Source organism: Mycena indigotica (genome assembly GCF_014461135.1).
Source record: "Mycena indigotica strain 171206Taipei chromosome Unknown Mind.scaff0003, whole genome shotgun sequence".
Classification (NCBI taxonomy): Eukaryota; Fungi; Basidiomycota; class Agaricomycetes; order Agaricales; family Mycenaceae; genus Mycena; species Mycena indigotica.
In genome coordinates, this window is record NW_023503002.1 from 3,029,112 (window position 1) to 3,053,179 (window position 24,068).

At 49.5% G+C, this 24,068-nt stretch overlaps 7 protein-coding genes across 7 annotated transcripts; 3 read left to right on the plus strand and 4 right to left on the minus strand.

The window, feature by feature from the left end:
• Nucleotides 1-273: 273 nt before the first annotated feature.
• On the plus strand, nucleotides 274-6,615 carry MIND_00370200 (Ubiquitin-protein ligase; the record flags this gene model as incomplete). Its single annotated transcript, XM_037360539.1, has 15 exons — nucleotides 274-521; nucleotides 585-785; nucleotides 847-1,633; nucleotides 1,685-2,345; nucleotides 2,393-2,820; nucleotides 2,871-3,441; nucleotides 3,490-3,651; nucleotides 3,714-4,343; nucleotides 4,398-4,718; nucleotides 4,765-5,633; nucleotides 5,677-5,763; nucleotides 5,815-5,904; nucleotides 5,956-6,169; nucleotides 6,218-6,367; nucleotides 6,419-6,615. 15 exons carry the CDS (start codon nucleotides 274-276, stop codon nucleotides 6,613-6,615), a joined length of 5,616 nt encoding a protein of 1,871 aa, XP_037223424.1.
• A 398-nt stretch (nucleotides 6,616-7,013) lies between these two features.
• MIND_00370300 (uncharacterized protein) lies at nucleotides 7,014-8,027 on the minus strand (the record flags this gene model as incomplete). Its single annotated transcript, XM_037360540.1, has 3 exons — nucleotides 7,878-8,027; nucleotides 7,328-7,825; nucleotides 7,014-7,277 (listed from the first exon to the last, which is right to left on the minus strand). Exons 1-3 carry the CDS (start codon nucleotides 7,914-7,916, stop codon nucleotides 7,014-7,016), a joined length of 801 nt encoding a protein of 266 aa, XP_037223425.1. The 5' UTR covers nucleotides 7,917-8,027.
• A 294-nt stretch (nucleotides 8,028-8,321) lies between these two features.
• MIND_00370400 (uncharacterized protein) lies at nucleotides 8,322-9,207 on the minus strand (the record flags this gene model as incomplete). Its single annotated transcript, XM_037360541.1, has 4 exons — nucleotides 8,322-8,738; nucleotides 8,789-8,890; nucleotides 8,938-9,090; nucleotides 9,142-9,207. 4 exons carry the CDS (start codon nucleotides 9,205-9,207, stop codon nucleotides 8,322-8,324), a joined length of 738 nt encoding a protein of 245 aa, XP_037223426.1.
• Nucleotides 9,208-9,346: 139 nt separating this feature from the next.
• Nucleotides 9,347-9,932, plus strand: MIND_00370500 (uncharacterized protein; the record flags this gene model as incomplete). Its single annotated transcript, XM_037360542.1, has 6 exons — nucleotides 9,347-9,365; nucleotides 9,417-9,449; nucleotides 9,503-9,539; nucleotides 9,586-9,689; nucleotides 9,740-9,862; nucleotides 9,916-9,932. The coding sequence occupies 6 exons, from the start codon at nucleotides 9,347-9,349 to the stop codon at nucleotides 9,930-9,932; spliced, it is 333 nt and encodes a 110-aa protein (XP_037223427.1).
• A 100-nt stretch (nucleotides 9,933-10,032) lies between these two features.
• Nucleotides 10,033-11,721, minus strand: MIND_00370600 (uncharacterized protein; the record flags this gene model as incomplete). Its single annotated transcript, XM_037360543.1, has 6 exons — nucleotides 11,511-11,721; nucleotides 11,127-11,459; nucleotides 10,536-10,775; nucleotides 10,250-10,488; nucleotides 10,160-10,207; nucleotides 10,033-10,107 (listed from the first exon to the last, which is right to left on the minus strand). The coding sequence occupies exons 1-6, from the start codon at nucleotides 11,701-11,703 to the stop codon at nucleotides 10,033-10,035; spliced, it is 1,128 nt and encodes a 375-aa protein (XP_037223428.1). The 5' UTR covers nucleotides 11,704-11,721.
• Nucleotides 11,722-12,021: 300 nt separating this feature from the next.
• On the minus strand, nucleotides 12,022-14,170 carry MIND_00370700 (uncharacterized protein; the record flags this gene model as incomplete). Its single annotated transcript, XM_037360544.1, has 10 exons — nucleotides 12,022-12,758; nucleotides 12,817-12,998; nucleotides 13,047-13,178; nucleotides 13,229-13,544; nucleotides 13,599-13,676; nucleotides 13,728-13,819; nucleotides 13,855-13,871; nucleotides 13,920-13,933; nucleotides 13,986-14,038; nucleotides 14,088-14,170. 10 exons carry the CDS (start codon nucleotides 14,168-14,170, stop codon nucleotides 12,022-12,024), a joined length of 1,704 nt encoding a protein of 567 aa, XP_037223429.1.
• A 1,088-nt stretch (nucleotides 14,171-15,258) lies between these two features.
• On the plus strand, nucleotides 15,259-17,432 carry MIND_00370800 (DNA cross-link repair protein PSO2/SNM1; the record flags this gene model as incomplete). Its single annotated transcript, XM_037360545.1, has 5 exons — nucleotides 15,259-15,762; nucleotides 15,808-16,124; nucleotides 16,169-16,580; nucleotides 16,627-16,796; nucleotides 16,844-17,432. The coding sequence occupies 5 exons, from the start codon at nucleotides 15,259-15,261 to the stop codon at nucleotides 17,430-17,432; spliced, it is 1,992 nt and encodes a 663-aa protein (XP_037223430.1).
• Between the last annotated feature and the right edge of the window lie 6,636 nt (nucleotides 17,433-24,068).

The following is a 24,068-nucleotide window of genomic DNA, read 5'->3' on the forward strand; positions in this document are numbered from 1 at the left end:
TGGATTCCGTCTGAGCAATATTATCCATCCATGACATTTATTCTCCTTATGAGGGTTTCCACGGCAATTAAAGGAACTACTGTATTCCTTGAGCGTACTTGGTCCAGTTCATATAACTACACTTTCATGGTATTCGTGGCTTGAAATCGGATTGACTGACTGTCGAGTGTCTTTGAGTAGTGGTTCGAGCACGAGCTACAATCACGCTGTGTGACCGCTAAACACTCCTCCTGCACGGCGACGGCCAGGATCGATGGCTTTGTCCCGCCTCTGATGGACCCTTCTCCACATAATTCCCCAGAAGCCAGCACCAGCACTCCAGAATCGCAGGTTTCCCCACCAGAGCTCCGTACAAGCGCCAGAGTCAAGGCTGCAAAGCAGAAGGCCAAGGATAAGGCAGACGAGCCCTCCCCGTCTTCATCTACGCAACCCACAACAACCCGAACCCAGCCTAAACGCTCGGCTAAATCCAAGGCCAAAGAATCGACAGACAACAGCTCTGTCTCCCGCCCAGCGAAACGGTGAGCACGAAGCAGTCTTCTTAGTCGACTCATCCGACTCATCTTCATTCTTTCCTTTTCTAGTGCCCGCAGAAGCGTAGCCACTCCGCTTACCATTAACGAACCAGTCCGAGACCTCAAGGGTAAGAAACGCGCTGCCCCCGACCCCACTACATCCGACGAAGACGCGCCGGGCCCATCATCTTCCAAACGACCGCGAACCAACTCCTACTCCCTTCGCTCCAGCACGAAAGAAGCCACAACAACTATGCCCAGAAAGTCCCGGTGCGTGGCTTTGCGACATCTGTCATTTCCAAACCGATTGACAAATTATTACTCCCACTAGCACAACCACCAAAGGCAAAGCGGCCATGAAAAGCAAAGCTATGGCCGTTGCCGGCTCCTCAAGAATCGAAGACGAAGACGCTGAAATGCTCGACGTCGAGTATAAGCAAGAGCAAGAAGCACAAGACAACGAAGCCCATGACCAGCCACCAGACGAGGAGCTGCCGCATGACGACGATGAAGACAACGGCTCCAGTGACGATGGGGAGGATGAGCCAGATAGTGGCGGTGGAGGGTCTGCAAATGCGCCTGTCCCGGGCGGCCTCGACGAGTCAGCGGCAATGGCCATCTTTGGTGACTATCGCCAATTTGGCTCATACATGCTATCCCTATCCTCCCGTCTCAAGACAATGCTCACCAACATCAAGTCAACTGCCGACCCAACAACGCGTCTACTCACACTTCAAGAGCTCAGCGAATTACTCAGCATTAGCACGGAGGATACCCTTGCTGGATCTTTTCAAGTGGAGCAATTCGTGAAGGAGCTTGTGAAGATTCTCGGTGGTTCCGGGAAGAATGAGGACGAAGATGACGATGGCGGGGAAGAGACACCAGCTGAGCAGGATGAAGATGCAGCTTTGGCTGCTGCACTCGCAATGAGTGGAGGCGGCGGATTCCAAGGAGACGATAATTTGGAATCGCAGGTTCTTGCCTGTCGCTGCCTTGCAAACCTGATGGAGGCTTTGCCTGGTGTGGCGCATACAGTCGTCTACCATGGAGCGATTCCCGTCTTGTGCAGCAAGCTCATCGAAATTTCCTACATCGACCTTGCGGAGCAAACTCTCAGCGTGCGTTATCGAATTGGTTTTCCTCGTATTCTCATTGAAATATCTTGCCAGACTATGGAAAAGATTTCTGAAGAGTTTCCGAGCTCTATCGTCCGCGACAATGGCCTCACTGCTCTCCTTAACTACCTTGATTTTTTCTCGATCGCTGTACAGAGAACAGCGTTGCAAGCCGCTGCCAATTGTTGCCGCAACATTTCCCCTGACCATTCAAGCCAAATCAAAGAGGTCTGGCCCATCATCCGCAACTGCCTATCCTATTCGGACCAACGACTCGTTGAGTTTGCCTGTCTGTGCGTTATCCGAGTCATCGACTCGTACCATCGGGCATCAATTGAAAATCTGGAGGCCCTTGTCGACATAGCCCTTATCCGTGCTGTTTATCAATTGCTTCTTCCTGCAGGAGCCCCGCTTGTTGCAGCAAACACCTACACGCTACTCGTTCGTGCGATTGCGACTGCTGCTAGAGCCAGTCCTCGGATCACGGTCACGTTACTCGAAGCAGATATCGTCGACATCACGTACCAGATCCTCACCGGTGTACTTCCTCCTGCAGGGCCAGCTGCGAACGAACAAGGGGATGCGCGTGGTGGTCAGGGTTTGGGTGGCGGTTTGGCGGATATGACGGTTATGGACAACTTGGCCCACCGTCCTAAAGACCAAGTCGAGGAAACATTAAGCTTGATCTCGGAGCTTATGCCACCATTACCTAAAGGTTTGCGACAGTCTTATGATCAAGTCCGCTACTCAATCGTTCGATAGATGGTGTGTTCGATCACAAAGCTTATACCGAAAAGTCTTTGGGGCGACTGATCAAGGCCAAAGCCAAGGCTGAACGGGCTGCTGCTCGTCAAGCTACACATGCGACACTGAGTGCAGCAATGCTTATTGTATCTTACGCCCCTGGTCCTTCAACAGTTGCCACACCTGTCAATGAAGATGGCACAACATCGGGAGAGACGATGGTAGCTGAGCCTGAGGAGTCGACGCCAAATCCTCCAGCAGCAGACCGTCTGGACCTTTTGCGCTCAAAGCCGGAGGTTGTTGGACGATTCATGGAGCTTATGGTCCCCATCCTCATCGACGTCTACGCAGCCAGTGTCATTTCATCTATCCGTATCAAGACCCTTACCGCTTTGCTCAAAGCCGTCAGCTTCCTGGATGCAGATGGACTGAAGCGCGTATTAACAGTGGGTTTTGTTCTTCTGTTCCTATCTCCGTCCTAACGCCTGGAAACAAGTTTGTTCCCGTAGCCAGTTTTGCATCGTCGATCTTGTCGTCAAAAGACCACCCAACGTTGGTTATTGGGGCCTTGCAGCTTGTTGATTTGCTTCTTACCAAAGTGACGACATCATACAAGCCTGCATTCCGAAGAGAGGGCGTGTTTCACGAAATCGAGCTGCTCGCTGCTCGCCCGTTGGTGTCTGTGAAATCCAAAGAGAAGGAATCTAAAGATAAGGACAATTCGGAATCACCAGCTGCATCGGACACTCCCGATGTTCCGCCCCCGCCTGTCAAAAAGGTCGCAACAACTTTGGAACCCGAAGACGCAATAACACTTCGCGCACGCGTCATTCAATTCAAGTATCTTTCGGATGATCAGAATGGCGAGGGAGATGGCTCCTTCGGCTCATTGCAACAATTGGTTGAGCGACTTGGGCAAGACGGGTCAGAGAAAGATGCCACAGAAGTGCTGTACGAGTTGGCAGAACTTTTTGGGTCGCCGCATTCTTCAGTGTCCAGCTTCGAACTGCTGCAAAGCGGAGTTGTGGACGGGCTACTGCAGTTTGCCACTGATTCTGAACGGAAACGTTGGTCGAACTCGACTCCCACCTAGTTTTTTTACTGATTCCGTCTAGTGAACCTTTTACGGCGGAAAGAATTATTACTCGATGCTTTTGTTGGCCGTCGGTCTAAACTTGGCACCAACTCACCGTTCGCCACATTCGTGAAAAAGTTGCAGGAGAGTTTAACTCGAATGGAATCGTTTGAAGTTGTGACAGTTACTCCCGGTATCGACGGTGCGTTAATCTAATACTTTCAACTCTCTCTCTCTCTCTCTCTCTCTCTAAACATATGAAAGATTCAAAACGAAGTTCCCCGTCGCTATTAGCGCGCCAACTTCGACTGCGTCTAGTTGCTGATGACCAATCCGATGTTCCGAAGAATCTGCATAATATCGTGGTTTCTATCCATGCGATCGCCACTTTCCAAGCCCTCCATGATTATCTCCGTCCACGTGTCGCTGGCTTATTGGGGAGTGGCTCCCGGCTTTCGGGAATGCTGGCTGCTCTTGCCAGCTCGGGTTTCGCTTCTGTACCCCGCACACCCGCCACGGAAGAACCCTCAACATCAACCTCCGCTTCAGCACCGCCACCGCCACCCTCATCATCATCCGCGCCGGCAGAGAGCTCGTCTTCAAATTCAGGCTCAACTGTAACCCGACGACGAAGCCAACGGCTCAGTGCGAAAAATACTGCCACCACGACGACTGAAGCAGAAAATATTCCCGATTCTGCCCCAGTACCAAGTTCGAGTTCAGTCGGGGAGAATGCTCCTTCTTCATCAAGCGGGGACGCCCCTTCAAACATCGTGGACACGGAAATGGCAGACTACTCGGATGAGGATGAGGTTGATGCTGAAGTTTTCGATGATGAGGTGGATCCAGACAACTCGATCGCTGATAAAACCGTCACTCTATCCGTTGGAGAAGGTTGGTCAAATTCCCATTTTTTTCTGTCTTGGTTTTCTAAAAACGTTGTCACAGATGGTTCCAAGATAGAAGCGCAAACTCCTGACGGTACACGGGTGGCCACGCCAAACCTGAAGGATGTCTCGACATTGTCCGCACCACGCGGGTTAACGAGTCGAGCGTCGTACGCATCGGCCCTCAAAGCCAAGCCCACCGATTGGCACCTGGAATTCTCCATGGACGACGAGCCATTACCTCTGGATCTGACCATCTATGGCGCAATGCACCAACATGAAATGAGGAAAAAGACGGGTCCATTACCTCCAAACCTTATATGGCAAGGCGTGTATACGGTCAAATTCAAGAAGGTATCTGGCCCATCACCTTCTGCTGATGGTAGGTGTCCACCATCTTATCTTATCGATCACTGATTATTCCATAGCACGTGCTGATACAGACAGGGGCCGGTCATCCACACCTCCACTTTCATCTTTCCCAGACGACGCCTCACACGCAAAGATTCTCAAGCTCCTTCGCGTATTACACCAGCTTAACACACTAGAAGCTGAGCGATCGGTGTTTGTTGGTGACAAACGACACCTTCCTGAATCCGCATTCGTAAACAACAAACTCACCGCCAAACTCACGCGACAGCTCGAGGAACCTATGATTGTCGCGAGCTCCTGTCTTCCGGACTGGGCACTTGATCTGCCGCAACACTTCCCTTTCCTTTTCCCATTTGCCACGCGATACAGCTTCTTGCAATCGACCTCCTTTGGATATGCTCGTCTGATCCTCAAATGGCAAAGTCAGCAAGCTCGTGCGCAGGACACCACAAGACGAGATGATGGAATTGGATTCCTTGGGCGGTTGCAGCGACAGAAAGTCCGCATTTCGCGAAAACACATTCTCGAGTCTGCTATGAAGGTGTTCGAATTATACGGATCTTCATCGTCGATTCTGGAAGTCGAGTATTTTGAGGAGGTTGGAACTGGGCTTGGGCCAACGCTCGAGTTTTACTCACTCGTCTCGGCCGAGTTCGCGCGCAAGGATCTGAAGATATGGAGAGATGCTGACGCGGATGGTATCGGTCTCTACGTTGACCACCCTTCTGGCCTTTACCCGGCCCCGCTCAGTCCTCAGGACCTTGCAACAGATGGCGGGCAGAAGCGAACACAGATATTCCGTGTAATCGGCCAATTTGTCGCAAAAGCGATGCTTGACTCGCGAATCATCGACCTTTCTTTGAACAAGATATTCCTCAAAATTGTTCTTGGCGAGGAAGTTCCGCTAACCATTGCTACACTCAAAGTAACAACTTATTACTTGTCTGCTTCGTTCTGACTCTTCATAGATGGTGGATGTTTCAATGGCCAAGTCGCTGGAGACAATCCAGGGCATCGTGTCTGCTCAAGTACAAGCTGATTCGGAAACCGACAAGGTTTGGTCTACAAGCAGCCCATTACGTCTTGTATTAACCAGATTGTTTCAGGTAAAACGGAAGACAGCGCTCATTGAGAACGTTAACATCGATGACCTCGGCCTCGATTTCACCCTTCCCGGTTACGACATTGAACTCCGCGTCAGTACCCATCTTTATGAATCTCACTGGTTTTCTCAACACTCTTTCTAGCCTGGTGGACACAATATTGCAGTGACTACGGACAATGTGGATGAGTACATTCACGATGTGCTTAATGCTATCGTTGGCACTGGCGCGCAGTTGCAAGCCAAAGCCTTCCGCGAAGGATTCAGCAAAGTCTTCCCCATCAGCGACCTGCAAGCCTTCTCTGCAGATGAGTTGGTCTTACTGTTTGGCAACTCGGAGGAGGACTGGACCGTTGAAAGTGTGTTACGATTCAGTCTTTCTGATTTGATTACTAAGCTTTCTGCAGCACTGAATGAAGCTATCAAAGCTGACCACGGCTTTAACGGAGAAAGCCGTGCTATTCGCGATCTTGTGGAGATTCTGTCAGAGTATGATGCTTCTAGTCGCCGCAACTACCTGCAATTCGTTACCGGCAGTCCCAAGTTACCGATCGGTGGTAAGTTGTATTACACCCTTGTGCGTGTTATTAAATAGCTGTCCTCCCTAGGTTTCCGTGGCCTCAATCCGCCCTTGACGGTTGTCCGCAAGCCACATGAGGCACCTCTGACTGCTGATGACTATCTCCCGAGTGTGATGACATGCGTCAACTACCTGAAACTTCCAGAGTACAGCTCGAAGAATGTCATGCGGGAGAAGCTAAAGGTGGCCGTGCAAGAAGGAATGGGTAGCTTCCACTTATCTTGAGAGAGAACATCATTGGTCTCCTACTATTACTGGTATTTTGCTTTCCATACGAATAGAACTATCAAGGATACGCTGCAATGTCATTTCCTTTTTTTAACAGTTTTCGAGCTGCGTGTGGGCTCTGATTATCACAACAGCGTTAGTGCTCATTTGGCCTGTCCAAGATCAAGGTACAACACGAGTATTAAAACATGCGGAGATAGTGGTAGTACATTTTGGCGTTGGGTCGTTAGAGGAATAGCGAGAGTGTGCGTATACTGTAGGTAGTGAGTCAGGATGATACAAGTCGAAGTATGCTCCAGGCAAGAAGGACAGCACAGGCAAGTACAATCTAGAAGGAAAAGAAGGCGTCAGGCGCCATAGTAGCTGCCCGCATTAGGCAGGTCGAGTCAACTGGGCTACACGCGCACCGGTGGTGGCGGGGAATGCGGTCTGCTTGTGAGATAAGCGAGGAAGCGGCTAGACGCTTTGGGGGTCGAGCGGATTGGGTAAGCGCCAATCGGCATGCCATCGCCCGTGCCAACGCCGACTGTCCCGCTGACCTGCCAAAACGACTGGGGCGAGGGTTGGAGCATCAATAATGCGGCGGCGGCGTCGAGGCTGGTGTTGGGCTGCAGGTCTCGCGGGAAGGGATCGATCCGCATGGGGTCGTTGTACTTAGCCTTTAGCGTACCGGTCAGCGAGGTAATTGGGCCACGGACAATAAACACACCACAACATCTCTGCGGCGAAGTGGAGCGAAATCGCGGCTGAACGACTCTGCAAAGGGTGTTCCAACAAGTCGGTTGTGCTCGTCGACGGCGGAGAATGTGGGGGCCATGTATGGTGGTGCTGGGGTAAAGTCAACATCGTCAACATCGTTATCCTCGTTTTCCAGTTCGGCGTGACTCGAAAGAGGCGATGCCATTAATCGCTCTTGAATCGAAGCGCGGGGTGATTCTGGTTCTGGCTCGAGCACCGCAGCGGCCCAACAGACATCGGCAAAGGCCTCTTCAGGAAAGTAAAGCAGTTGCTCATCGAGTGCAAGTGTTGCCAAAAGATTCGCGTCAAACTCCAACAGGACATCATCCAGCCACGGTACACGGTGGGCTCTCTCTTCTCCCAGAGGCTCGATCCAGACACTCGAAGCAGCATCTACATCGGTCGGCAGCGTTTGCAACACCGGCGCCCACGGCGGAAAGTCGTCAACATAAGCGGCAGTGGTCGGGGTCTGAACATTTCTGTGAGTCTGTTTATAACTGAGAAGATCGACGAAGACGCACACAAGCAAAGGCATGGCGGGGTATATGGTGGGAGGACATAGACAAGCCTTGACACGAGGCGGCATTCTTATTATGTGTCCGAGACAATAATTTGAGGGTAAGACGTGCGCTAACCCCGTTTGGGCATTTGCTGTTTCTGGGACCCACATATTGAGTACCGCGTTTTTCGCGTTCAGATAGACGCGAAAGCCCTACAAACGACAAGAATGACGCGTTATCACTTTTAAAGTAGCCCCCGAAGGGTCATTAGAGGCTTGGAGCGTGAGTGGAGATGAGTTATCAGTCACGGTAATTAACTCTGAGAACCATGTTATTGGGTTTTAATAGATGAACATAAAATTATTAGGATGGGGACCCAAGGTAAAGACGAAGGCAAAACAGAGGACTGAGAGTGTCTAGAGAGCGGCTATGATACAGTAACGACCAGAGGGGAAGGGGGGGGGATCAAGGAGCAGTGGAGCCGTCTTTCAACGGCATCTTGCTCCTCCGGCGAAACTTCTTGGTGAAATTTTTAGCCTTGGAGACCCATGAACCGCCTTTTCCCGCAAGGGAAGACGACATGCTTGACTGGGAGGCCTGATTGCGCAAAGGCGCATGGACAACAGTAGCCGCTGGTTCGGCATTTTCAGGGAGCTCGACAGTCGCTGCTGCCACCGAGATGACAACGTTCTCGCCGTTGTTGGTCGATGGCATCACCGTTGACCGTGCACGACTGAGTCGGCGGGGAATAAGTTTGCCAGCAGCGCGTGATATGCTCTGCTTTGGGGCAATAGTGTGTATATGGGTAACATGGTGGTCATCTTCGTGCTGGTTGGCGGTAGAAGTTCCCGAAACGAACGACTCCTGCGAATGATTCTGACTCTGGAAATTATAATAAGACTTCGGTGCTAGCCAAACGCCGTTGTTCGCACCTGAAGCTGGGCTTGAAAGAAGGGGGACTTGGCGGCGATGTCGGACAACGCAGGGGTAGTAGGAGCACTTGTGCCATCTGAGAGGGTATCTGAAGTTGCAAGCTAACACATGGAATGATTTGTTGACCAGGCTCAAAGACAAAACATACCTGCCCGAAGCGAGTGATGGAAATGCTTCCCCGACGTCGAGACTTTCTTAAGTTCTCAGACGATTCAACACGGGCAAGGCTGGCAGCAACTTTGTCTTCAGCCTCAGCCTGGCGCGCCCGCTGCTCATTTTGTTCCTCGACCTGCTGGAAAATCTGGTGACAAAGCTTGCGTGAGCAAAAAGACAGCAGCAATGAGGTACTTGCCTTTTCTAGGGGATCAGGGCACATAAAGTCGGCGTCGAGAGCCAAAGGAGGTGGAGACGGTTCCATGAGTGGTAGGGGAGTAGAGAACGACGAGAGTTAAAGCGCTCTGTTGGCCAGTCAGATTTCCGAGTCCATGAGATGAAATTTTAGAACAAGGTTTCTCTAGAGCACGTGCCGTTAGCGACCTTCTTTGAATCTTTCTCCCATGTCCAAGCATCATCCAGGTCAGAAAACCAAACCTTCTATCGCTCCTATTCATGCTGATTATTGAGTAGACCTCATTATGTGTCGCCGCCAGCCGGGCATCGGTGCGTCTACCTCCACTTCTAGCACCTTGCGTCTAAGTCAAGGGCCATTTTAGCAATCGGCCGTTTGTGCGAAAAATGCGACGGTAAATGGTAATTGTGGGTTTTCTTCTAGGCTCGTATATTGACCCCTTCTTAGTCCGGTCTGCGACTCGTATGTGCGCCCAGAGACCCTTGTCCGCATTTGCGACGAATGCAACTTTGGCAACTACGGCGGCCGATGTATCATTTGTGGTGCTCCCGGTGTGTCGTAAGCCTTCTACTCCTTGTTCTTATTCCTTATGCTCTGAAAGGTATCTCTGACGCCTACTACTGCGCGGAATGCACTCGACTCGAGAAGGACCGCGACGGATGTCCCAAGATAGTGAACCTTGGGGCGAGTAGAACGGATCTCTTCTACGAGCGTCGTAGGCTGGGTACGTCTTTATGCCATTCTCTACCTAATTCCTACAAACTCACTCGTACCCAGGTTTCAAGAAGGGCTGAACAGTTGTATACTATGAGTTAGATGTACCTGCCAGAAAATCTACAAGTATTTCGCTGATAACGACACAGGACTGTGACCGACCGCAAGCCGAGGCATGACTCACCAGGCCTGTGCTACGTTCTTTTTGGCCGCGTCATGCCTCGCTATATGCGCGTACGAGACATTCGTCGTGAACTGCTCTCAAGTCAAGTCAGCAGTCACTTTTGCTCGGATCGAATGCTCGCACCCATTCGAGCATCTGGTCTAACCCTTGGCCTGTCATTGCGGAAACGCCCTACCTTGATGAGCTTATTCCCAGTCATCATAGTCAACTCACCATAATTCCCCATGGCCACTCTGTGTGTTCCGCGAACAACGTCTTCAAATCCAGTGCCTCTTCAACCTGCCACATTTCCACTGCTCCCTCCTTGTCCATTTTATTTACCACTACGAGAAACGGGAAGGCCGTATATTCCCGCGACTTGAGCGCCCAATTCAGCTCTTGTCTCGCTTCGGCAAAGCGCTCTGGTGCACTCGCGTCAACAACAAAAGCGAATGCGTGTCCGTTCCACAAATCTGACCCCATGTAACATTCGGAAATTTGACCTCAAAAATGCACATACATCTTCTCCACAGCGGACGAATCTTCTTGTTTCCGCCCATTTCCCATATCGTTATTTTGCTCCGGCCGTGCGTTATCGTTTCGACGTTCATTCCGATGGTTGGTATCGTCTTGGGCAGGATACCCTTGGGTAAATTGGGTCGATGGAGGCGGTTGAGGATGCTTGTTGCACCCGAGTCGTCCAAACTAAGCATGACTATCTCTGTGGGATTGGTAGTCTGAGCTTCGGAAGACTTGGAAGCTCATCGCGTCGTACCAAACGATTTGGAGAAGGTTCCCCCCATTGTGATCGGAGAAACAGAGAATCGCTGACTTATAACTCACCACTCGAATCAAACACGTCAATGGTCGTGTCTTGGCTTCACCAAGTGATATATAAACGAGGCGGCTGTGTATGTCGATGCGCAAAACCCGGAACCTGTGGTGCTCAAAGAATCGGTCCGATGAGGCCGATCTCACATCACGGCGATCAGAAATATGTGTTCCAAGGTTTTATCGAGGATGCTTCGCAATATGCTCGTCCGAAACATTATCCACGAACTACAATCCAACAGTGTCAAGAGAACGTGACTTGATGACAAGAAATACGCACCCAGTCCATCATCTCGTCCATCCCCTTGCCACTGAGCGCAGAAACGCCCTCCGAAAATCAGTGCCTTGAGCCCGAAAAGCTTTGATCCGCATACCATGATTGTCCACGGCCACTCTGTATGCTTTTCAAACACCGTCTTCAAATCCAACGCTTCTGCGATCTCGTCTACCCCAAGCGCCCCTTCTTTGTCCACCTTGTTTGCAATGACCAGAAACGGGAACGATGTGTATTCGCGCTCCTTCAGAAGTATTACCAGCTCTTCCTTCGCCTCCTTGACCCTGTCCGTTGCACTTGCATCGAGGACGAAGGCAAACGCGTGTCCTTGCCATAAATCTATCACCCATCTAAACTTTGGGACAGGGGCTCAGAAGAAAGTCGACACACAGCTGCGCCACATCGGCCGAATCTTCTCCTGCCCGCCAAACTCCCATATGGTTATCTCGTTTCCACGGTGTTGGACAGTTTCGCGCGTGCAGCCGATGGTGGGCAGCGTCTGCAGCAGCGCATTTTTCGGCAGGTCACGGCGATGGAGGCGATTTAGGATGCTCGTCCTCCCTGCATCGTCTAGCCCAACCATGACTATTTCTGTGGTTTTTGTTCACTATTCAGTTGAATATATCAGCAAAGATGCACACGAAAACATCTCGATGGGCTGCTACCCATGGCAGAAGGGGAAGAGAGAGAGCAACAACGCCACAGGTATGTTGGGCGGTACTGCAAGCGAAATCCCTTATTTGTTTCAAGGCATACAATAGGCGCGACTTCGGCACACCGCCTGAGCCGCCAGTGCTCGATTTACACATAAGTTACTCGTCATGACTAGGCGTACTTATCATTGTCAGAACCGAAGCCAAAGGACACGTGGACTGAGGTGTAGAAGATTGAATGATAAAAATCAAGTGCTCGTATATGGAGGAGGGTAGTTCACTATAAGTGGACCAGATGGAGGAGGAAGGATGCGGGTTGACGAGTGGTTTGAAGTTTGGGCGAGTGCATCAGCATCAGCTTGGCGCTGGTCCATAAATGCGCTCGCGAGTGTTTTGTAGGAGGGGGCTCGCCCAATTGACGACGGAATGGGATCGTCCGCCTTAATGAACTGAACTTGAGCGGTGGTAGTTGGAGGAGGCACGTCAGAGTATCCCGCGTAAGGGTTGGCCCCTTGTGGACCGACCAATCCTGCGCGGTAGGCGTCGATCATAGACTTGGGAATAGGACCACGGAATCGTTGGTTCGCAGCTGATGGCGACCCAGGCTCGCTGGGTGCCTGTCTGCCGGTCCCAAGATCGATGGAGGAAGAAGTGCCATGTCCATGACGAGAGCCTTGTGAAGGACTAGCTGGAATGACGTTGATAGCAGGGCTGGTGGTTGGTGCATTATACCCCAAACGTGACTCAATACTAATAGGTGGAGGTTGGGATTGTTGATAATCGGCATAACTCTGTTCCGATGCATCCACAGGCGAGAATTGCTGTTCGTGGACGGTGTTGAAGGTATGATGACCGTCTGATGTTGGGGAGAGGGTGCGTTCATGCCCTTCACTAGTCAGGTCACCATGATTGCCCCAAGAGGAGAATGTGCTAGCTGGGTATCCAGAACGGCCACGCATCTCGCGAGTCGAGTTTGATGCTGAGTCTATATGGCGAGAAATCATCCAACTGATCATCAATGTAGAGGCAAAAAAAGAACCAACCCATGCCCTCGAAAGGATACAGTATTGTCTCCCTTGCTCGGCGACGGCGACGGCGACATCGCTGGAGGAGCAAGAACACGCCGATGAAGAACAACACTCCGGCAGCGGCTATCCCACCAATTAGGGCCCCCGGCATCAGCCCATCTTTCTTGGAAGAACTATCTTCTGCGTTATCATTGGAGCTTTACACGCGTAAGTTAAGTGATGCTAGCAGGATTGATAGTACTGACCTGCTTGTAGACACGTTGCTTGAGGATGGAAGAATGCCAACCACAGACAATGATGCTCCAAAAGTTCTGTCAGATGAAATTGCAAGTGTTGACTGTGCATTTGTGTCTACAGACGATGGCCCTGTGTTAATGCTAGGGTATGTTCATTGTCGTTCCGCACAATAAACGGTGCACACACACACCTCACAGGGAGTCGATTGAAACTGTCGGTTTCAGGTGCCGAGCTCGTTGTTGTTGTTGTCGTCGTCGATGTCGTAGAAGGTGTGACTGAACTCGATTTGGAGTTACCTCTACCCCCGGAATCTGGGCCAGAGCCGTTTGATAGGATTGATGTTGTGCCAGAGGTTGAATTATTCCCATTCGACCCGCTGCCGCCTTTGCCGGTAGAAGTTGTATTAGTGGGAGGTGGGCTACCACTCTCGCCGCCAGTGCTTCCGTCTGGAGGAGGAATGCCTTCTGTGTTAGCTCCTTGACCTTGACTACAGACAGATCCAGTGGCTGACAAATGGAGGTCAGTACCATAATCGTGGACCGAAAATGTGAATGGCACACATGATGAAAGGATATTGAAGGCGGGCGAAGTACCAGAAGCCCCAGTCGCGTCGACTACTTGAAAAACGACTGAAGAACCTGAATAATGCAATCAGAGAAGAGGGGAACAAAATAGGAATATTAACTCACCTGGAGGCCAGTCAATGCTCCAACTGACGGGTGGTGTGTTTGCGGATCCGAGATGTTCAGGGGCAGCAGTTCCAGCGACCGAGGCGATGAACCTGATTACTTCAGATGATTTTTTCCGTTGTAGTACTTTGGGAAGGAGACTTGCTGCAGAAACTGATAAGCCGAGTGTCTGATCTGAACATGATGACGTACCAAGGAAAAAGGTGCTAGAGGTGTATGCTTGAGTACGAACTGAATGTGGTTAAGAATTGAACGCACGCGTCCCGTTTGCCCAATTCAACGCTCTAATTGAACACGTGTTGGGAGACACCCTGTGCCATTCAGACATTCGATAGAAGAGGCAACCAAAACGAAACTGACGGAGCCGAGACAGTGATTTGAGCCAATGAAAGTGGGGTAAGAAAGAATGTAAAGAGGACGATGCAGAGCGCAGTCCAAGCCATGGTGGTGGTGGCGAAAGCAGAAGAGAACGAATGCACGAAGAGGCGGTGAGAGGTGGGTGTTGTGCATCATCCAGAGCATTGGCAACCTACGACAAATGACAGAGAAGCCGGAGACAGAGGGCGATTATCAGCATGAAGGGTCTCTCCACGGTCCTTGGCAGCTGGAACACCATCTATCTGTTGGACCTATGCCGTTTATAGACCCCGACACAAAATTCGTTTTTGAAAGTGAGGCCGATGTTGACGATGAAATCGATGAAGAGGCTTTCGATTTCAAGAGCGTAAAATCAAGCCGTCGTGTCCAAGTAGGAATCCCATTTACAAGGCTGGTTCGTCGTTAGTAGGTCTTGGATATAAATACCCATCTGAATCCATAGCGCTGATTTTACTTGGTTGATAGGCGTATCTTGGATGACGGTGACATGCCTTCTATGGAGATTCAAGCAAAGGGACTCGAGCGGCCACTACTATTCGAACAGGCCGGCGACGGCAATTGCGAAGAGAACGCGAAATGATGCTGACAAATCACATGTCACACTGTCACCATTTTTACCGAGGCCAATCTTATCTCTTTTTAGCCATACTAATAGTAGTAGCTGAAACGACAATTCTCAGAATACCTGCCAAGGACTCATCTGGGTTTCTTTTCACGAACAAACTTGTTTTGTTTCCTGTTAAATGGGCGATGACTGAACTCCTTGATGTCACCATCTCCGCCAACAAGGCCGACGAGAGTCTATGTAGTGAGAGCAGGGACGGTTGAGCGAGCCATGCCATTCCCGCATCTTTTGAAAGTCGAAAATGTCTGCATGGGGAGGATTTGGCTCCCAGCCTCTCCTCCGGGTGACTTCCTTGTACCAGCTGCGGCCACAAGACCGAGAGGGTTCGTTTATGGCACACTGTACCTGAACTTTATCGAAGACGAAGGGATTCTCGTTGCTTTGGTAGCTGGGTTTCAGATCCAATCCTTCACCTCTTTGATATTGTATCTTGTTGAGAAATTGTTTCGCATCAATGTGCGTTATTGAAAGCATGTGATCGTGCCACTCCGTGACAAGCATCACCGTACCGTGTTCTCCAGTGCTGCGATGCCGCCCAGACGGAAAAGCCTCAAAACAGCGACGCCAAAAGCACAAGGAACTTTGCGCGACTTCTTCGGCAAGCAGAAACAGCCTACGTCTGCGCCGAAGGAAGTGATTGTTATTGACTCTGACACCGACACCGACTCAGATATTGAGGTCTTCCCCAAGAAACGGAAGCTCCTCTCTGGATCTAGCGTGGAGATAGTGGGAAACTCGAGCAAACCCACGAAACGCGTCTCCTTACCATCAGTGCCGGCTTTGAGCTTCGGACAACCGACTCTTCTCCTTTCCGACGCTCCTTGCCCATCTCTCCTCCATCCAGCAGACGACGAGGCGACGGAAGAAAGCACGAAATTCAACGAAGCTGCTGTCTATGAAGAAGATTGGGGAACGGGAGATGATGAAATCGGAGTTGCGGACAACGAAGAAGAGGACCCAAGTGCAATCGACGACATTGCGTCGCTGGTTTGTCCGTTGTGTCAGTTATCGCTTAGCAGCCTGTCTGAACTGGTGCGTCGCAGCCTGTACTGGCTCACATATCGCTCAAATGCATAGGATCGTCAATCGCATGTTAACTCTTGTCTCGATGCCGCCTCAGCACAGCCACAGGCAGGCCCCTCCGAACTTAAGCCCCTCTCCGCCATCCCCATACCAAATGCCTGCGCTCCGTCTAAGAACGATGCCTTCTCTGTCTTGATGAACATACGCAAAGAGAATGCTGTCTGGACGGAAGCTGAGGCTGCTGAAGCTTCCCGAGCCACCAAGAAGAATCGCAGGAAGGCCCCATTTTACAAGGTCATGGAGGGAATGCCTATAGCAGTCGATGCTTTTAGGTATGGGTCTATTCCTGGGGTGACTAGTTACTTCTTAACGTGGGTCTACCGTTGCGTTTTGCAATTACGCTGATGACTCGCAGCCACGCACATTCCGATCACTACACGAACCTTTCTTCCTCATGGAAACACGGGCCAATTTACTGCTCCAACGAAACTGCGAATCTCATCACTCATATCCTCTCGGTCGACAAGCAATGGGTCCACCCTCTTCCTATGGATGTTCCAATGCTTGTCCCCGATTCCGGCGGTGTCCACGTTACTCTCATCTCGGCGAACCACTGCCCAGGATCTTGCCTCTTTCTATTTGAAGGGCCGCAAACTGTTCACGCCGGCGATAGCTCATTTCCATCCCCGTGGATTGGTTCGTCGAGGACATTCCGCTACTTACATTGTGGAGATTTCCGAGCGTCTCCACAGCACACAGAACACCCGGCGGTCAACGGAAAGCGTTTAGATCATGTTTACCTCGACACGACCTATCTTGATCCAAGAGTATGTCTTCTCTGTGTTCCTATGTTTGCGCTTATTTGCCAACCAGTATACCTTTCCGCCGCAGCCACTTGTTATTTTGGCTTGTGCTGATTTGGCGAAGCGTCTCTCCGAGGGAAAATCTCCAGACAGCGCTGGTTCGACCAGGATGGATCAATACATGACTTCACCTGTGAAAAGTAAACAGAAAGAGCGGGAGCGCATTCTTATGGTTGTTGGGTTTGTCGGACTTGCTTGCCATTGCATCGTTCCTTAATTTGTTCCAGGACGTACTCGGTTGGGAAAGAAAGAATTGTGAAAGCGGTCGCGGAAGCCATCGACTCGAAGATTTACTGCGACGCACGCAAAATGGGCATCCTGCGTTGCCAATCTGACCCTGATCTCCATGCAATGTTAACGGACGATCCTCTCGCTGCAGACGTGCACATCCTTCCGCTCGGCAAAATTGCTGCAGACAAGTTACAAGCATATCTTGATCGATTCAAGGGGACGTTCACCAAGGTTATCGGGTTCCGGCCAACAGGCTGGACTTATTCACCACCTGCGGGGGCTATACAGTCACCCACCATATCTTCTGTCATCGTTCAGACACAGCAAAAGACATTCACTCATGCGAATCTCCGTCCGTCACGCACGACCAGCGCTGCTGTTTTGCTATACCCGATACCATACTCGGAACACTCGTCGTTCTTTGAGCTGACATGTTTCGCACTTGCCCTGGACTGGCGGAGGATGATCGCGACAGTGAACGTGGGGAGTCAGAAGTCGAGGGTAAAGATGGATGCATGGATGAAAAAGTGGGAAGCGGAGAGGAAGAACCTGAAGGTGCGACCGAGACGGTCTGATTTTTGGTGACATTATATTACATGGATAACATCTATCATCTAGCCACCAATTGCTTTGCGCAAACCTATGTAAATGAAAGTTCATGCGATTAGTTAGACCTTAGGCTTAGACTGATGAGTCCAGAAAAAGCAACAGTGAACCTGGCCTTTGACATGAGGGGACAAAAGAAACGTCATAGAAGCTAGCTGAACATGAGGCCTAATTCAAGCTTGAAGCACGCAAGAGCTCCAGCTTTAATAGGTGCAAGAAATGCAGCAAATTTCATTAAAAATATGTTCGATAGAGTTATAATGTTCTGAGAAGTAAAATGACCTTCCACAGGAAGACAAATAAAGGGCCTGACTGACCCGGTATGTAGTTAGGGGGACTGTGTGATAGGGAAAAGAGATTATCATCCTAATTGGGATGAAATTGATGGATCTCTATATAGCCATCAGAATCACTGATGCCAATCAAAAATGGTTCCACATCAAGGTATATATCTAGATGCCATCACTCCATCACTGATAACCCTCTCAGGTAGTCTAATAATAATAAATTCAAGGGCTGTTATATATTACAAATAGCTGGACCCATATCTTATGCATAATATTCCCTGGACACCACCCATATCTTATGCATAGATCTGACTATAGGAGCTGAGGCTTCGTATTGGCGGAAAGCCCGAGTGCGCCAGCCCAGATAGTCACGGAGGTCTGGGGGGTCGTTCGAGGACGTGATGCCATTGTTGATCAGGGGGTCAAGTCCATGGCAGTACTTGGTCACCTTAACCAACGCGTCTTCGAATCCGGCGAGGTCCATTAGGTCCTCGAAGTCGTCGGTGTATCCGTAGACGTCCCGCGTTCCCATGTGATAACCCGCGCTTTCTAACTTGGCGAGCGCGAGGTCTTGCTCGTTCTCCTCAACGAACCGAAGGCGAAACTCGGAGAGGAATAGGTTCCACCGAGGGAAGGGGAACAGAGTTTTACTTCCACGACGCTCTGCCCACTGCTGGGCAGGTCCCTCCGCCATATAGGACATAGCGTAGCGGACGGCCTTTTCTTCGCTCGGCTCTCCGTTGACCACGAAGGCCTCCGGGGCAAGCCGGGCGTAAGTCTTGACCGCGTATAGGAAGGCGCGGCCACGTTTGCGATCTCCATTAAACGCAAACGGGGGGTTTGGCCGTAGGACCAGTTTTGAGGCGACAGTAATGTCACCAAATAACGCATCCGCGTCGGGGGCATTCGGAGATGCCGAAGGCGGTTTGGGAGCTACCGAAGGTGGTGCGGCAGCGGAAGCCTGGGAAGCAAGGTGGGTGAGGATATTGGTGAGGTTGTCTAGTTTCACCTCAAGTGCGTCCATGCGAGCGTCAGCGTCCGGAGCAGCTCCGGTAGACATAGCGGGCGTAAAGACGACAAGAGCAGAGGAGGAGGGGTCAAGTGGCAGGGGTCAAGTGGCAGGGGCGGTGATGAGGGGGGTATGGACTCGTACTCCAAGCCTGAATCAGCGCCAAACCTGGAAATCTTGACCGGTTAATCCCGTAGAGAGTTTCTTCTGCTGTAAGGGCAACCCTGGAGACTCCGACGAAAGCCTAGCAGGGGAGGATCCAAAGCGTGAATAAAAGCTACGGGAAATACACGGAGGGACCGACCTAGCAGGGGAGGATCCAAAGAGAAGAAACTCTAAGGGTCCGCCTGCTAGGGTGCCAACTATATACTGGTCGTCCGTAACTGCCGACGTAGAGCGCAGAAGGCCTGAGCGGCGTCGCAGGCTCTGTCCCAAGGTGATCGTTGGGAGGGTCTTGACGGATCGGTGATTGTGCGGGCGAAGGAGGCCGTGGACGATGGTCGGGGTGGGTCAGAGCGTCCGAGGGGGCGCCGGTCGGATGCGCCTCGGATGCGTTCGGAGGGTCCGAAGGAGGCCGGAAGCGGGGGTTCCCCTGACAGGCGGACAGTACGTAAAGGTATGGCTAATGGGGATGAGTACTAAGCACATTATAATATGCCTGTCAATATATGTTACTTAGCTAATTTGGCTAATAGGCTGGAGATGAAGGAGTTTTAAAGTTGTAGATAGTTGGGAGAATGAAGAAAGTTGTCAGGAATGTATTCTATATGGTGTCTCTATGTACAAATCTATATTGGAGCATAAGGAATGAAAACCCTTGTAACCAGATAGGTCATCGGTTTTGGTTAGATGTGCACTAAATCATTATTCCCAATATAGATGCATGCTTTAGGATAAATTATATATATATAAGAACTTTTAGGGCTAAATATGTGTCTAATCAGCCTCAAATTCTGGTTAACTGATTTCCTGCCAAAGACTTAATCAGCAGAGTGACAGCTGTGATGGCAGAGTGACAGATGTGACAACACGTGTCATAGCACTTACACTGTGCTTTGGTCTACTATAAGGTGAGATACCAGCAACTAAGATGTGGCAGCATACATTTTAATGTATCTACCTAGCTCAGATGCTTTTCTAGCACTGTTTTAGCAAGATTCAAGCTGCGTGACAAGTGTGTGACAAGCATGATAAGAGCATCAAAGCCTTGAATAGCGAAGAGTTGTTTGTTTTTCACTATTTTTTTAAAAGAATGTATATCAATTTTGGTGGTAAAATATATTTCAAGTCTCTCCTGGTCTCAAATACCATTAGAGCGAACCAAAACTCAGAAACCATTGTTGACCACCAAATCTGTGATACCTGAGCATATCCGACATCACTTGATATACATTAAAAACCTCTCAGTGCCCACCCCCATGGCTAAAGTATGATGTTATTACCTCTTATATTAGGTATGGTAAACACATGGTAGTAGTGCATATAAGTAGAGTAGATCTTATCCTGTATCCCAGTCTTTGAATTCTATCATCTTTATAATATTCTTTCATGGTGCTTCTTGCTTGCCTTTACTAGCTAACTGACACTCTCTGAATTAGTATTATTTGTAACACTTCTTTCTATCTTGTAGTCAACTGGAAGCCCCAGTCACCCAAACATTCTTCTATGGAGGGACGGAATGCTAGAAACCTACGGCACTATGTGTCTTGTTCAAAATTATTCCTTTCCCCGAACTCCAAAAGAGGGCCTCTTCTCGATTAACTTCTTCATCAACTCCGACGACTTCCCGTGCACGTGGGGTATACTCAATGCAGTCTCCTTCAAAATCTCCATGCTACCTCCGGGCTCCCAAATCGGAATCAGAGACATATCAGAAGCTTACCGAAACATACCCACTCACCCCTCGCAATGGCCCGGCGCCGTTGTCCGCCTACCACAGGAGATCTTCGACATGTGTAATCGAGATGATCTGGGAGACCCACACGAGGACATGTTCGCAGCGGACACTAGCGTCTGCTTTGGGGAGAGTTCCGGAGCCGGAGCATACAGCCTGGTGGGAGATGGACTGGCGGACATCTTACGGTCTAAAGGTATTGGACCTTTGTCAAAATGGATTGACGACTCCTGCTTCTTCAGGATCCGCAGACGGTTCCTGGAAGAATACAACAACAAACAGGCAACTCTGGCCAAGCACCTGCAAGATTGGGGCGGACAACACCAGTCAGCAGGTCGACTTCGGTGGGGCGGAGCAGAATTGCCAGATGGAAGGATTGAGGAGTATGACGAAGACTTCAGATTCCCCCTCCGCGACTGATCCCAATCAACAAACCGCTACGGAGACGAGGCAGACTTCGGCTACAATTTTGACGACATCAACTCTGTCACCGAAAACTTGGCATACCCTGGAAACTCAAGAAAGATATACCCTTCAGCCATGCAGCTCCCTACACAGGCTTCATCTGGAATCTTGACGACCGCACAATCACGCTCACAGCAGAGAAAGCCAACAAATACAAAGTGGCAATCCAGACATGGCTGTCGAAGCGCGCGCACACCCTGGAGGAGGTTCAGAAACTTTTCGGTAAACTTCTTCACGCCTCAATCATTATTCCCTCTGGACGAGCATATATTACGAAACTCGAGGTTATGCTGGGAATCTTTGATGATAAGCCTTTCATACCACATACCCCACCGCGGGGCACAAGCACCGACTTGGAATGGTGGCTTGCCGCCCTCAGCAAACCCGACCTTCAAAGGCCAATCCCGGGGCCGTGCAATGTGGTTGACGTCCAGGCCTACTCAGACGCAAGCTCTGGAGTGGGTATCGCCATTGTCATTGGCAACTGGCGAGCCTGGTCCCTGTCACCAGGCTGGAAACATGGAAAACGCGACATCCTCTGGGCAGAAGCGGTCGGGTTCGAGCTTCTTATCAGAACACTTGTCGCGGAAGCCAACATATTGCCGTATACGGCGACAACAAAGGTGTGATCAAGGGCTGGTAGGCAGGACGTAGTCGGAACTCAGAGGTCAATAACATCTTTCGGTGCATTCACTCAATATGCGAGGAAACAAACATCGTCATCCGAACCCGCTACGTGCCTTCAGAATTCAACCCGGCCGACAATCTGTCACGCGGTATCTATCCGGAAGAGAAGCTCCTGCTCAGACGCATCTCAATTCCACACGAACTTCACAAATTCATCATTGACTTCGAAGATCTCCTCAAAACTAACAGCACCCTCAGGGCCGAGCTACCCCCTAAAGTCCGGACCCCCCCCACGCAGTCCACAACAGCGACGAATTTGGCTGGGTCACACAGCTTCAATGGGATATCTAGAGCAAATATCCGCACACGTAACGTCAGGTAACAAGCACTTCCGGAGGATGTATTGTTCATTACTCACTCGCAGTTAAACTCACAGCCCAGACCATATGCCCCGCATTTGATACTAAATTCTTCAACACTCCGACCGAAATATTTTGCCAGCGACAGACTGTATCTCTGGACCCCGTGGACAAGGGCATGCGAGTCCAGCAACATACCCACAACAGATCAAGAAAACATCAAGCGCGTTCTATTGTTTGCTTACCCTAAGTGCATTCCAACTTCAATTCTATTTCCGACTTCAATTCCGACTTCAATTCCAACTCTGATCCTCTGGTTGATACCATACTTAACAGTACAAACATACTTCCTTTTGGTCATGTCAAACATATACCTCTCTTCTGACAATATTAACCTCCCCGCTAACACTGGATCACAACACACATCTTGTTTCTATAACCAAATGGTTCTTCTCACTTTACTCATAGCAAACTTCACCTACAACACTGGCACACCTGTTACCTCTGTTTCTGTTCCTCTCCAGTGCCTTTGCTATTACAACTGGTCAGAAATTAATTTTTAGTATAATTTAAGACTTAAACATAAGATGGTATATACCTTCAAATGAGCCTGTCTAGCACTTGAATCAATCTTATAGCTAATATAAATCTCTCATAATACCATTATAAGTATTATCTATCCTAAAGGTGATGAGTTCACCATAACATAAGACTTGTAAGTCTAAGGAGTCTGAGTATACCTACTGATAGGGGTATGTCTCACCTTCTAGAAAGTGGTACCTCTACTCCTCTAGCATATCTCTATCCTGGGTTATATAACACCTATGGTCTCTATGAATTAACTGACCCTAGTACTGACTGCATGATCATGAATCAGTAGGATGATAGCAGACTATCCTGTAGAACTATATCAACTTAAATTATAAGATTCTATGCATAGGGTCCCAAGATATCAATCCAAACACTTCTCAACTTAGTATTCAACTATGGTTAACAGTCTAGATTGATGTGATGGTACCAGATGAGATAGATAAATTAAGAAGATATTGATAGGATGCTCTGCCTTTCTAAATAGCTCTCTCTCAGCTTTATCTACACAAGCTAGCTAAAAATCTATAGTTATCTTTCAGGGTTGATGGAGATCAAATACCACTAATAAGTGGATATATTGTATTCTTAGTATCATATTCACTTAGGATTTGATACTCAAATACTAGAGCCCTGGTTTAAAGTATCTGAACATATAAGTCACCTACTGTCAGGGGATGAGGGTCCAGGTGCCTAGTTGATACCAAAGCTGGGGGAACAACCCCACAGCTAACTACTTAAGTACAGGGCTATCTGCGCACGGACCAGTCACGTAATTAGTCACAGCTGTCACATCACATGCTCCCCTTACACCTACCACATATTAGTTTAACTATTAGATATTCCCTTTCATATAACTGAAAAGTAAATATAGTGATCATATTGTAAGATAGTGATCAAATATCATAATCAATTAATAATACTACTGAAAATTTGGTCTCTGCTACTGGATCATACTGCTCCCCATTCTCTCCCTCTAATAGAATTTTGCCAGCACCACCAAAACCTTACACTAATCTATCTATAGCTCACAAGTCTTGATAATGCACCTGTTCTTCCTAATGGAATATATACAGTACTGATAGTTTACACTGATGTTACGACTCCAGCAGACACTGCTCCATCTCGCTCTCAGCTCATCATACTCATCAATAAAAACAAAGCTCAGCAAGTGTTTATGTTCCCTCTCTTTAGAGCAGTTCTTCTTAACAGTGTTGAAACTAAAGCCAAATCTGGACTCTCTGCACTGTCTAATAATAACGTTAACCCGGCAGTCTTAATCAACAATGATCTCTTTGAGGTATATTCTTTTTTGTAATAATATTTAGCAACTTATATATGATAGATGGTTAATTCGGCAAAAAACGCTTTATCACTACTTGCTGA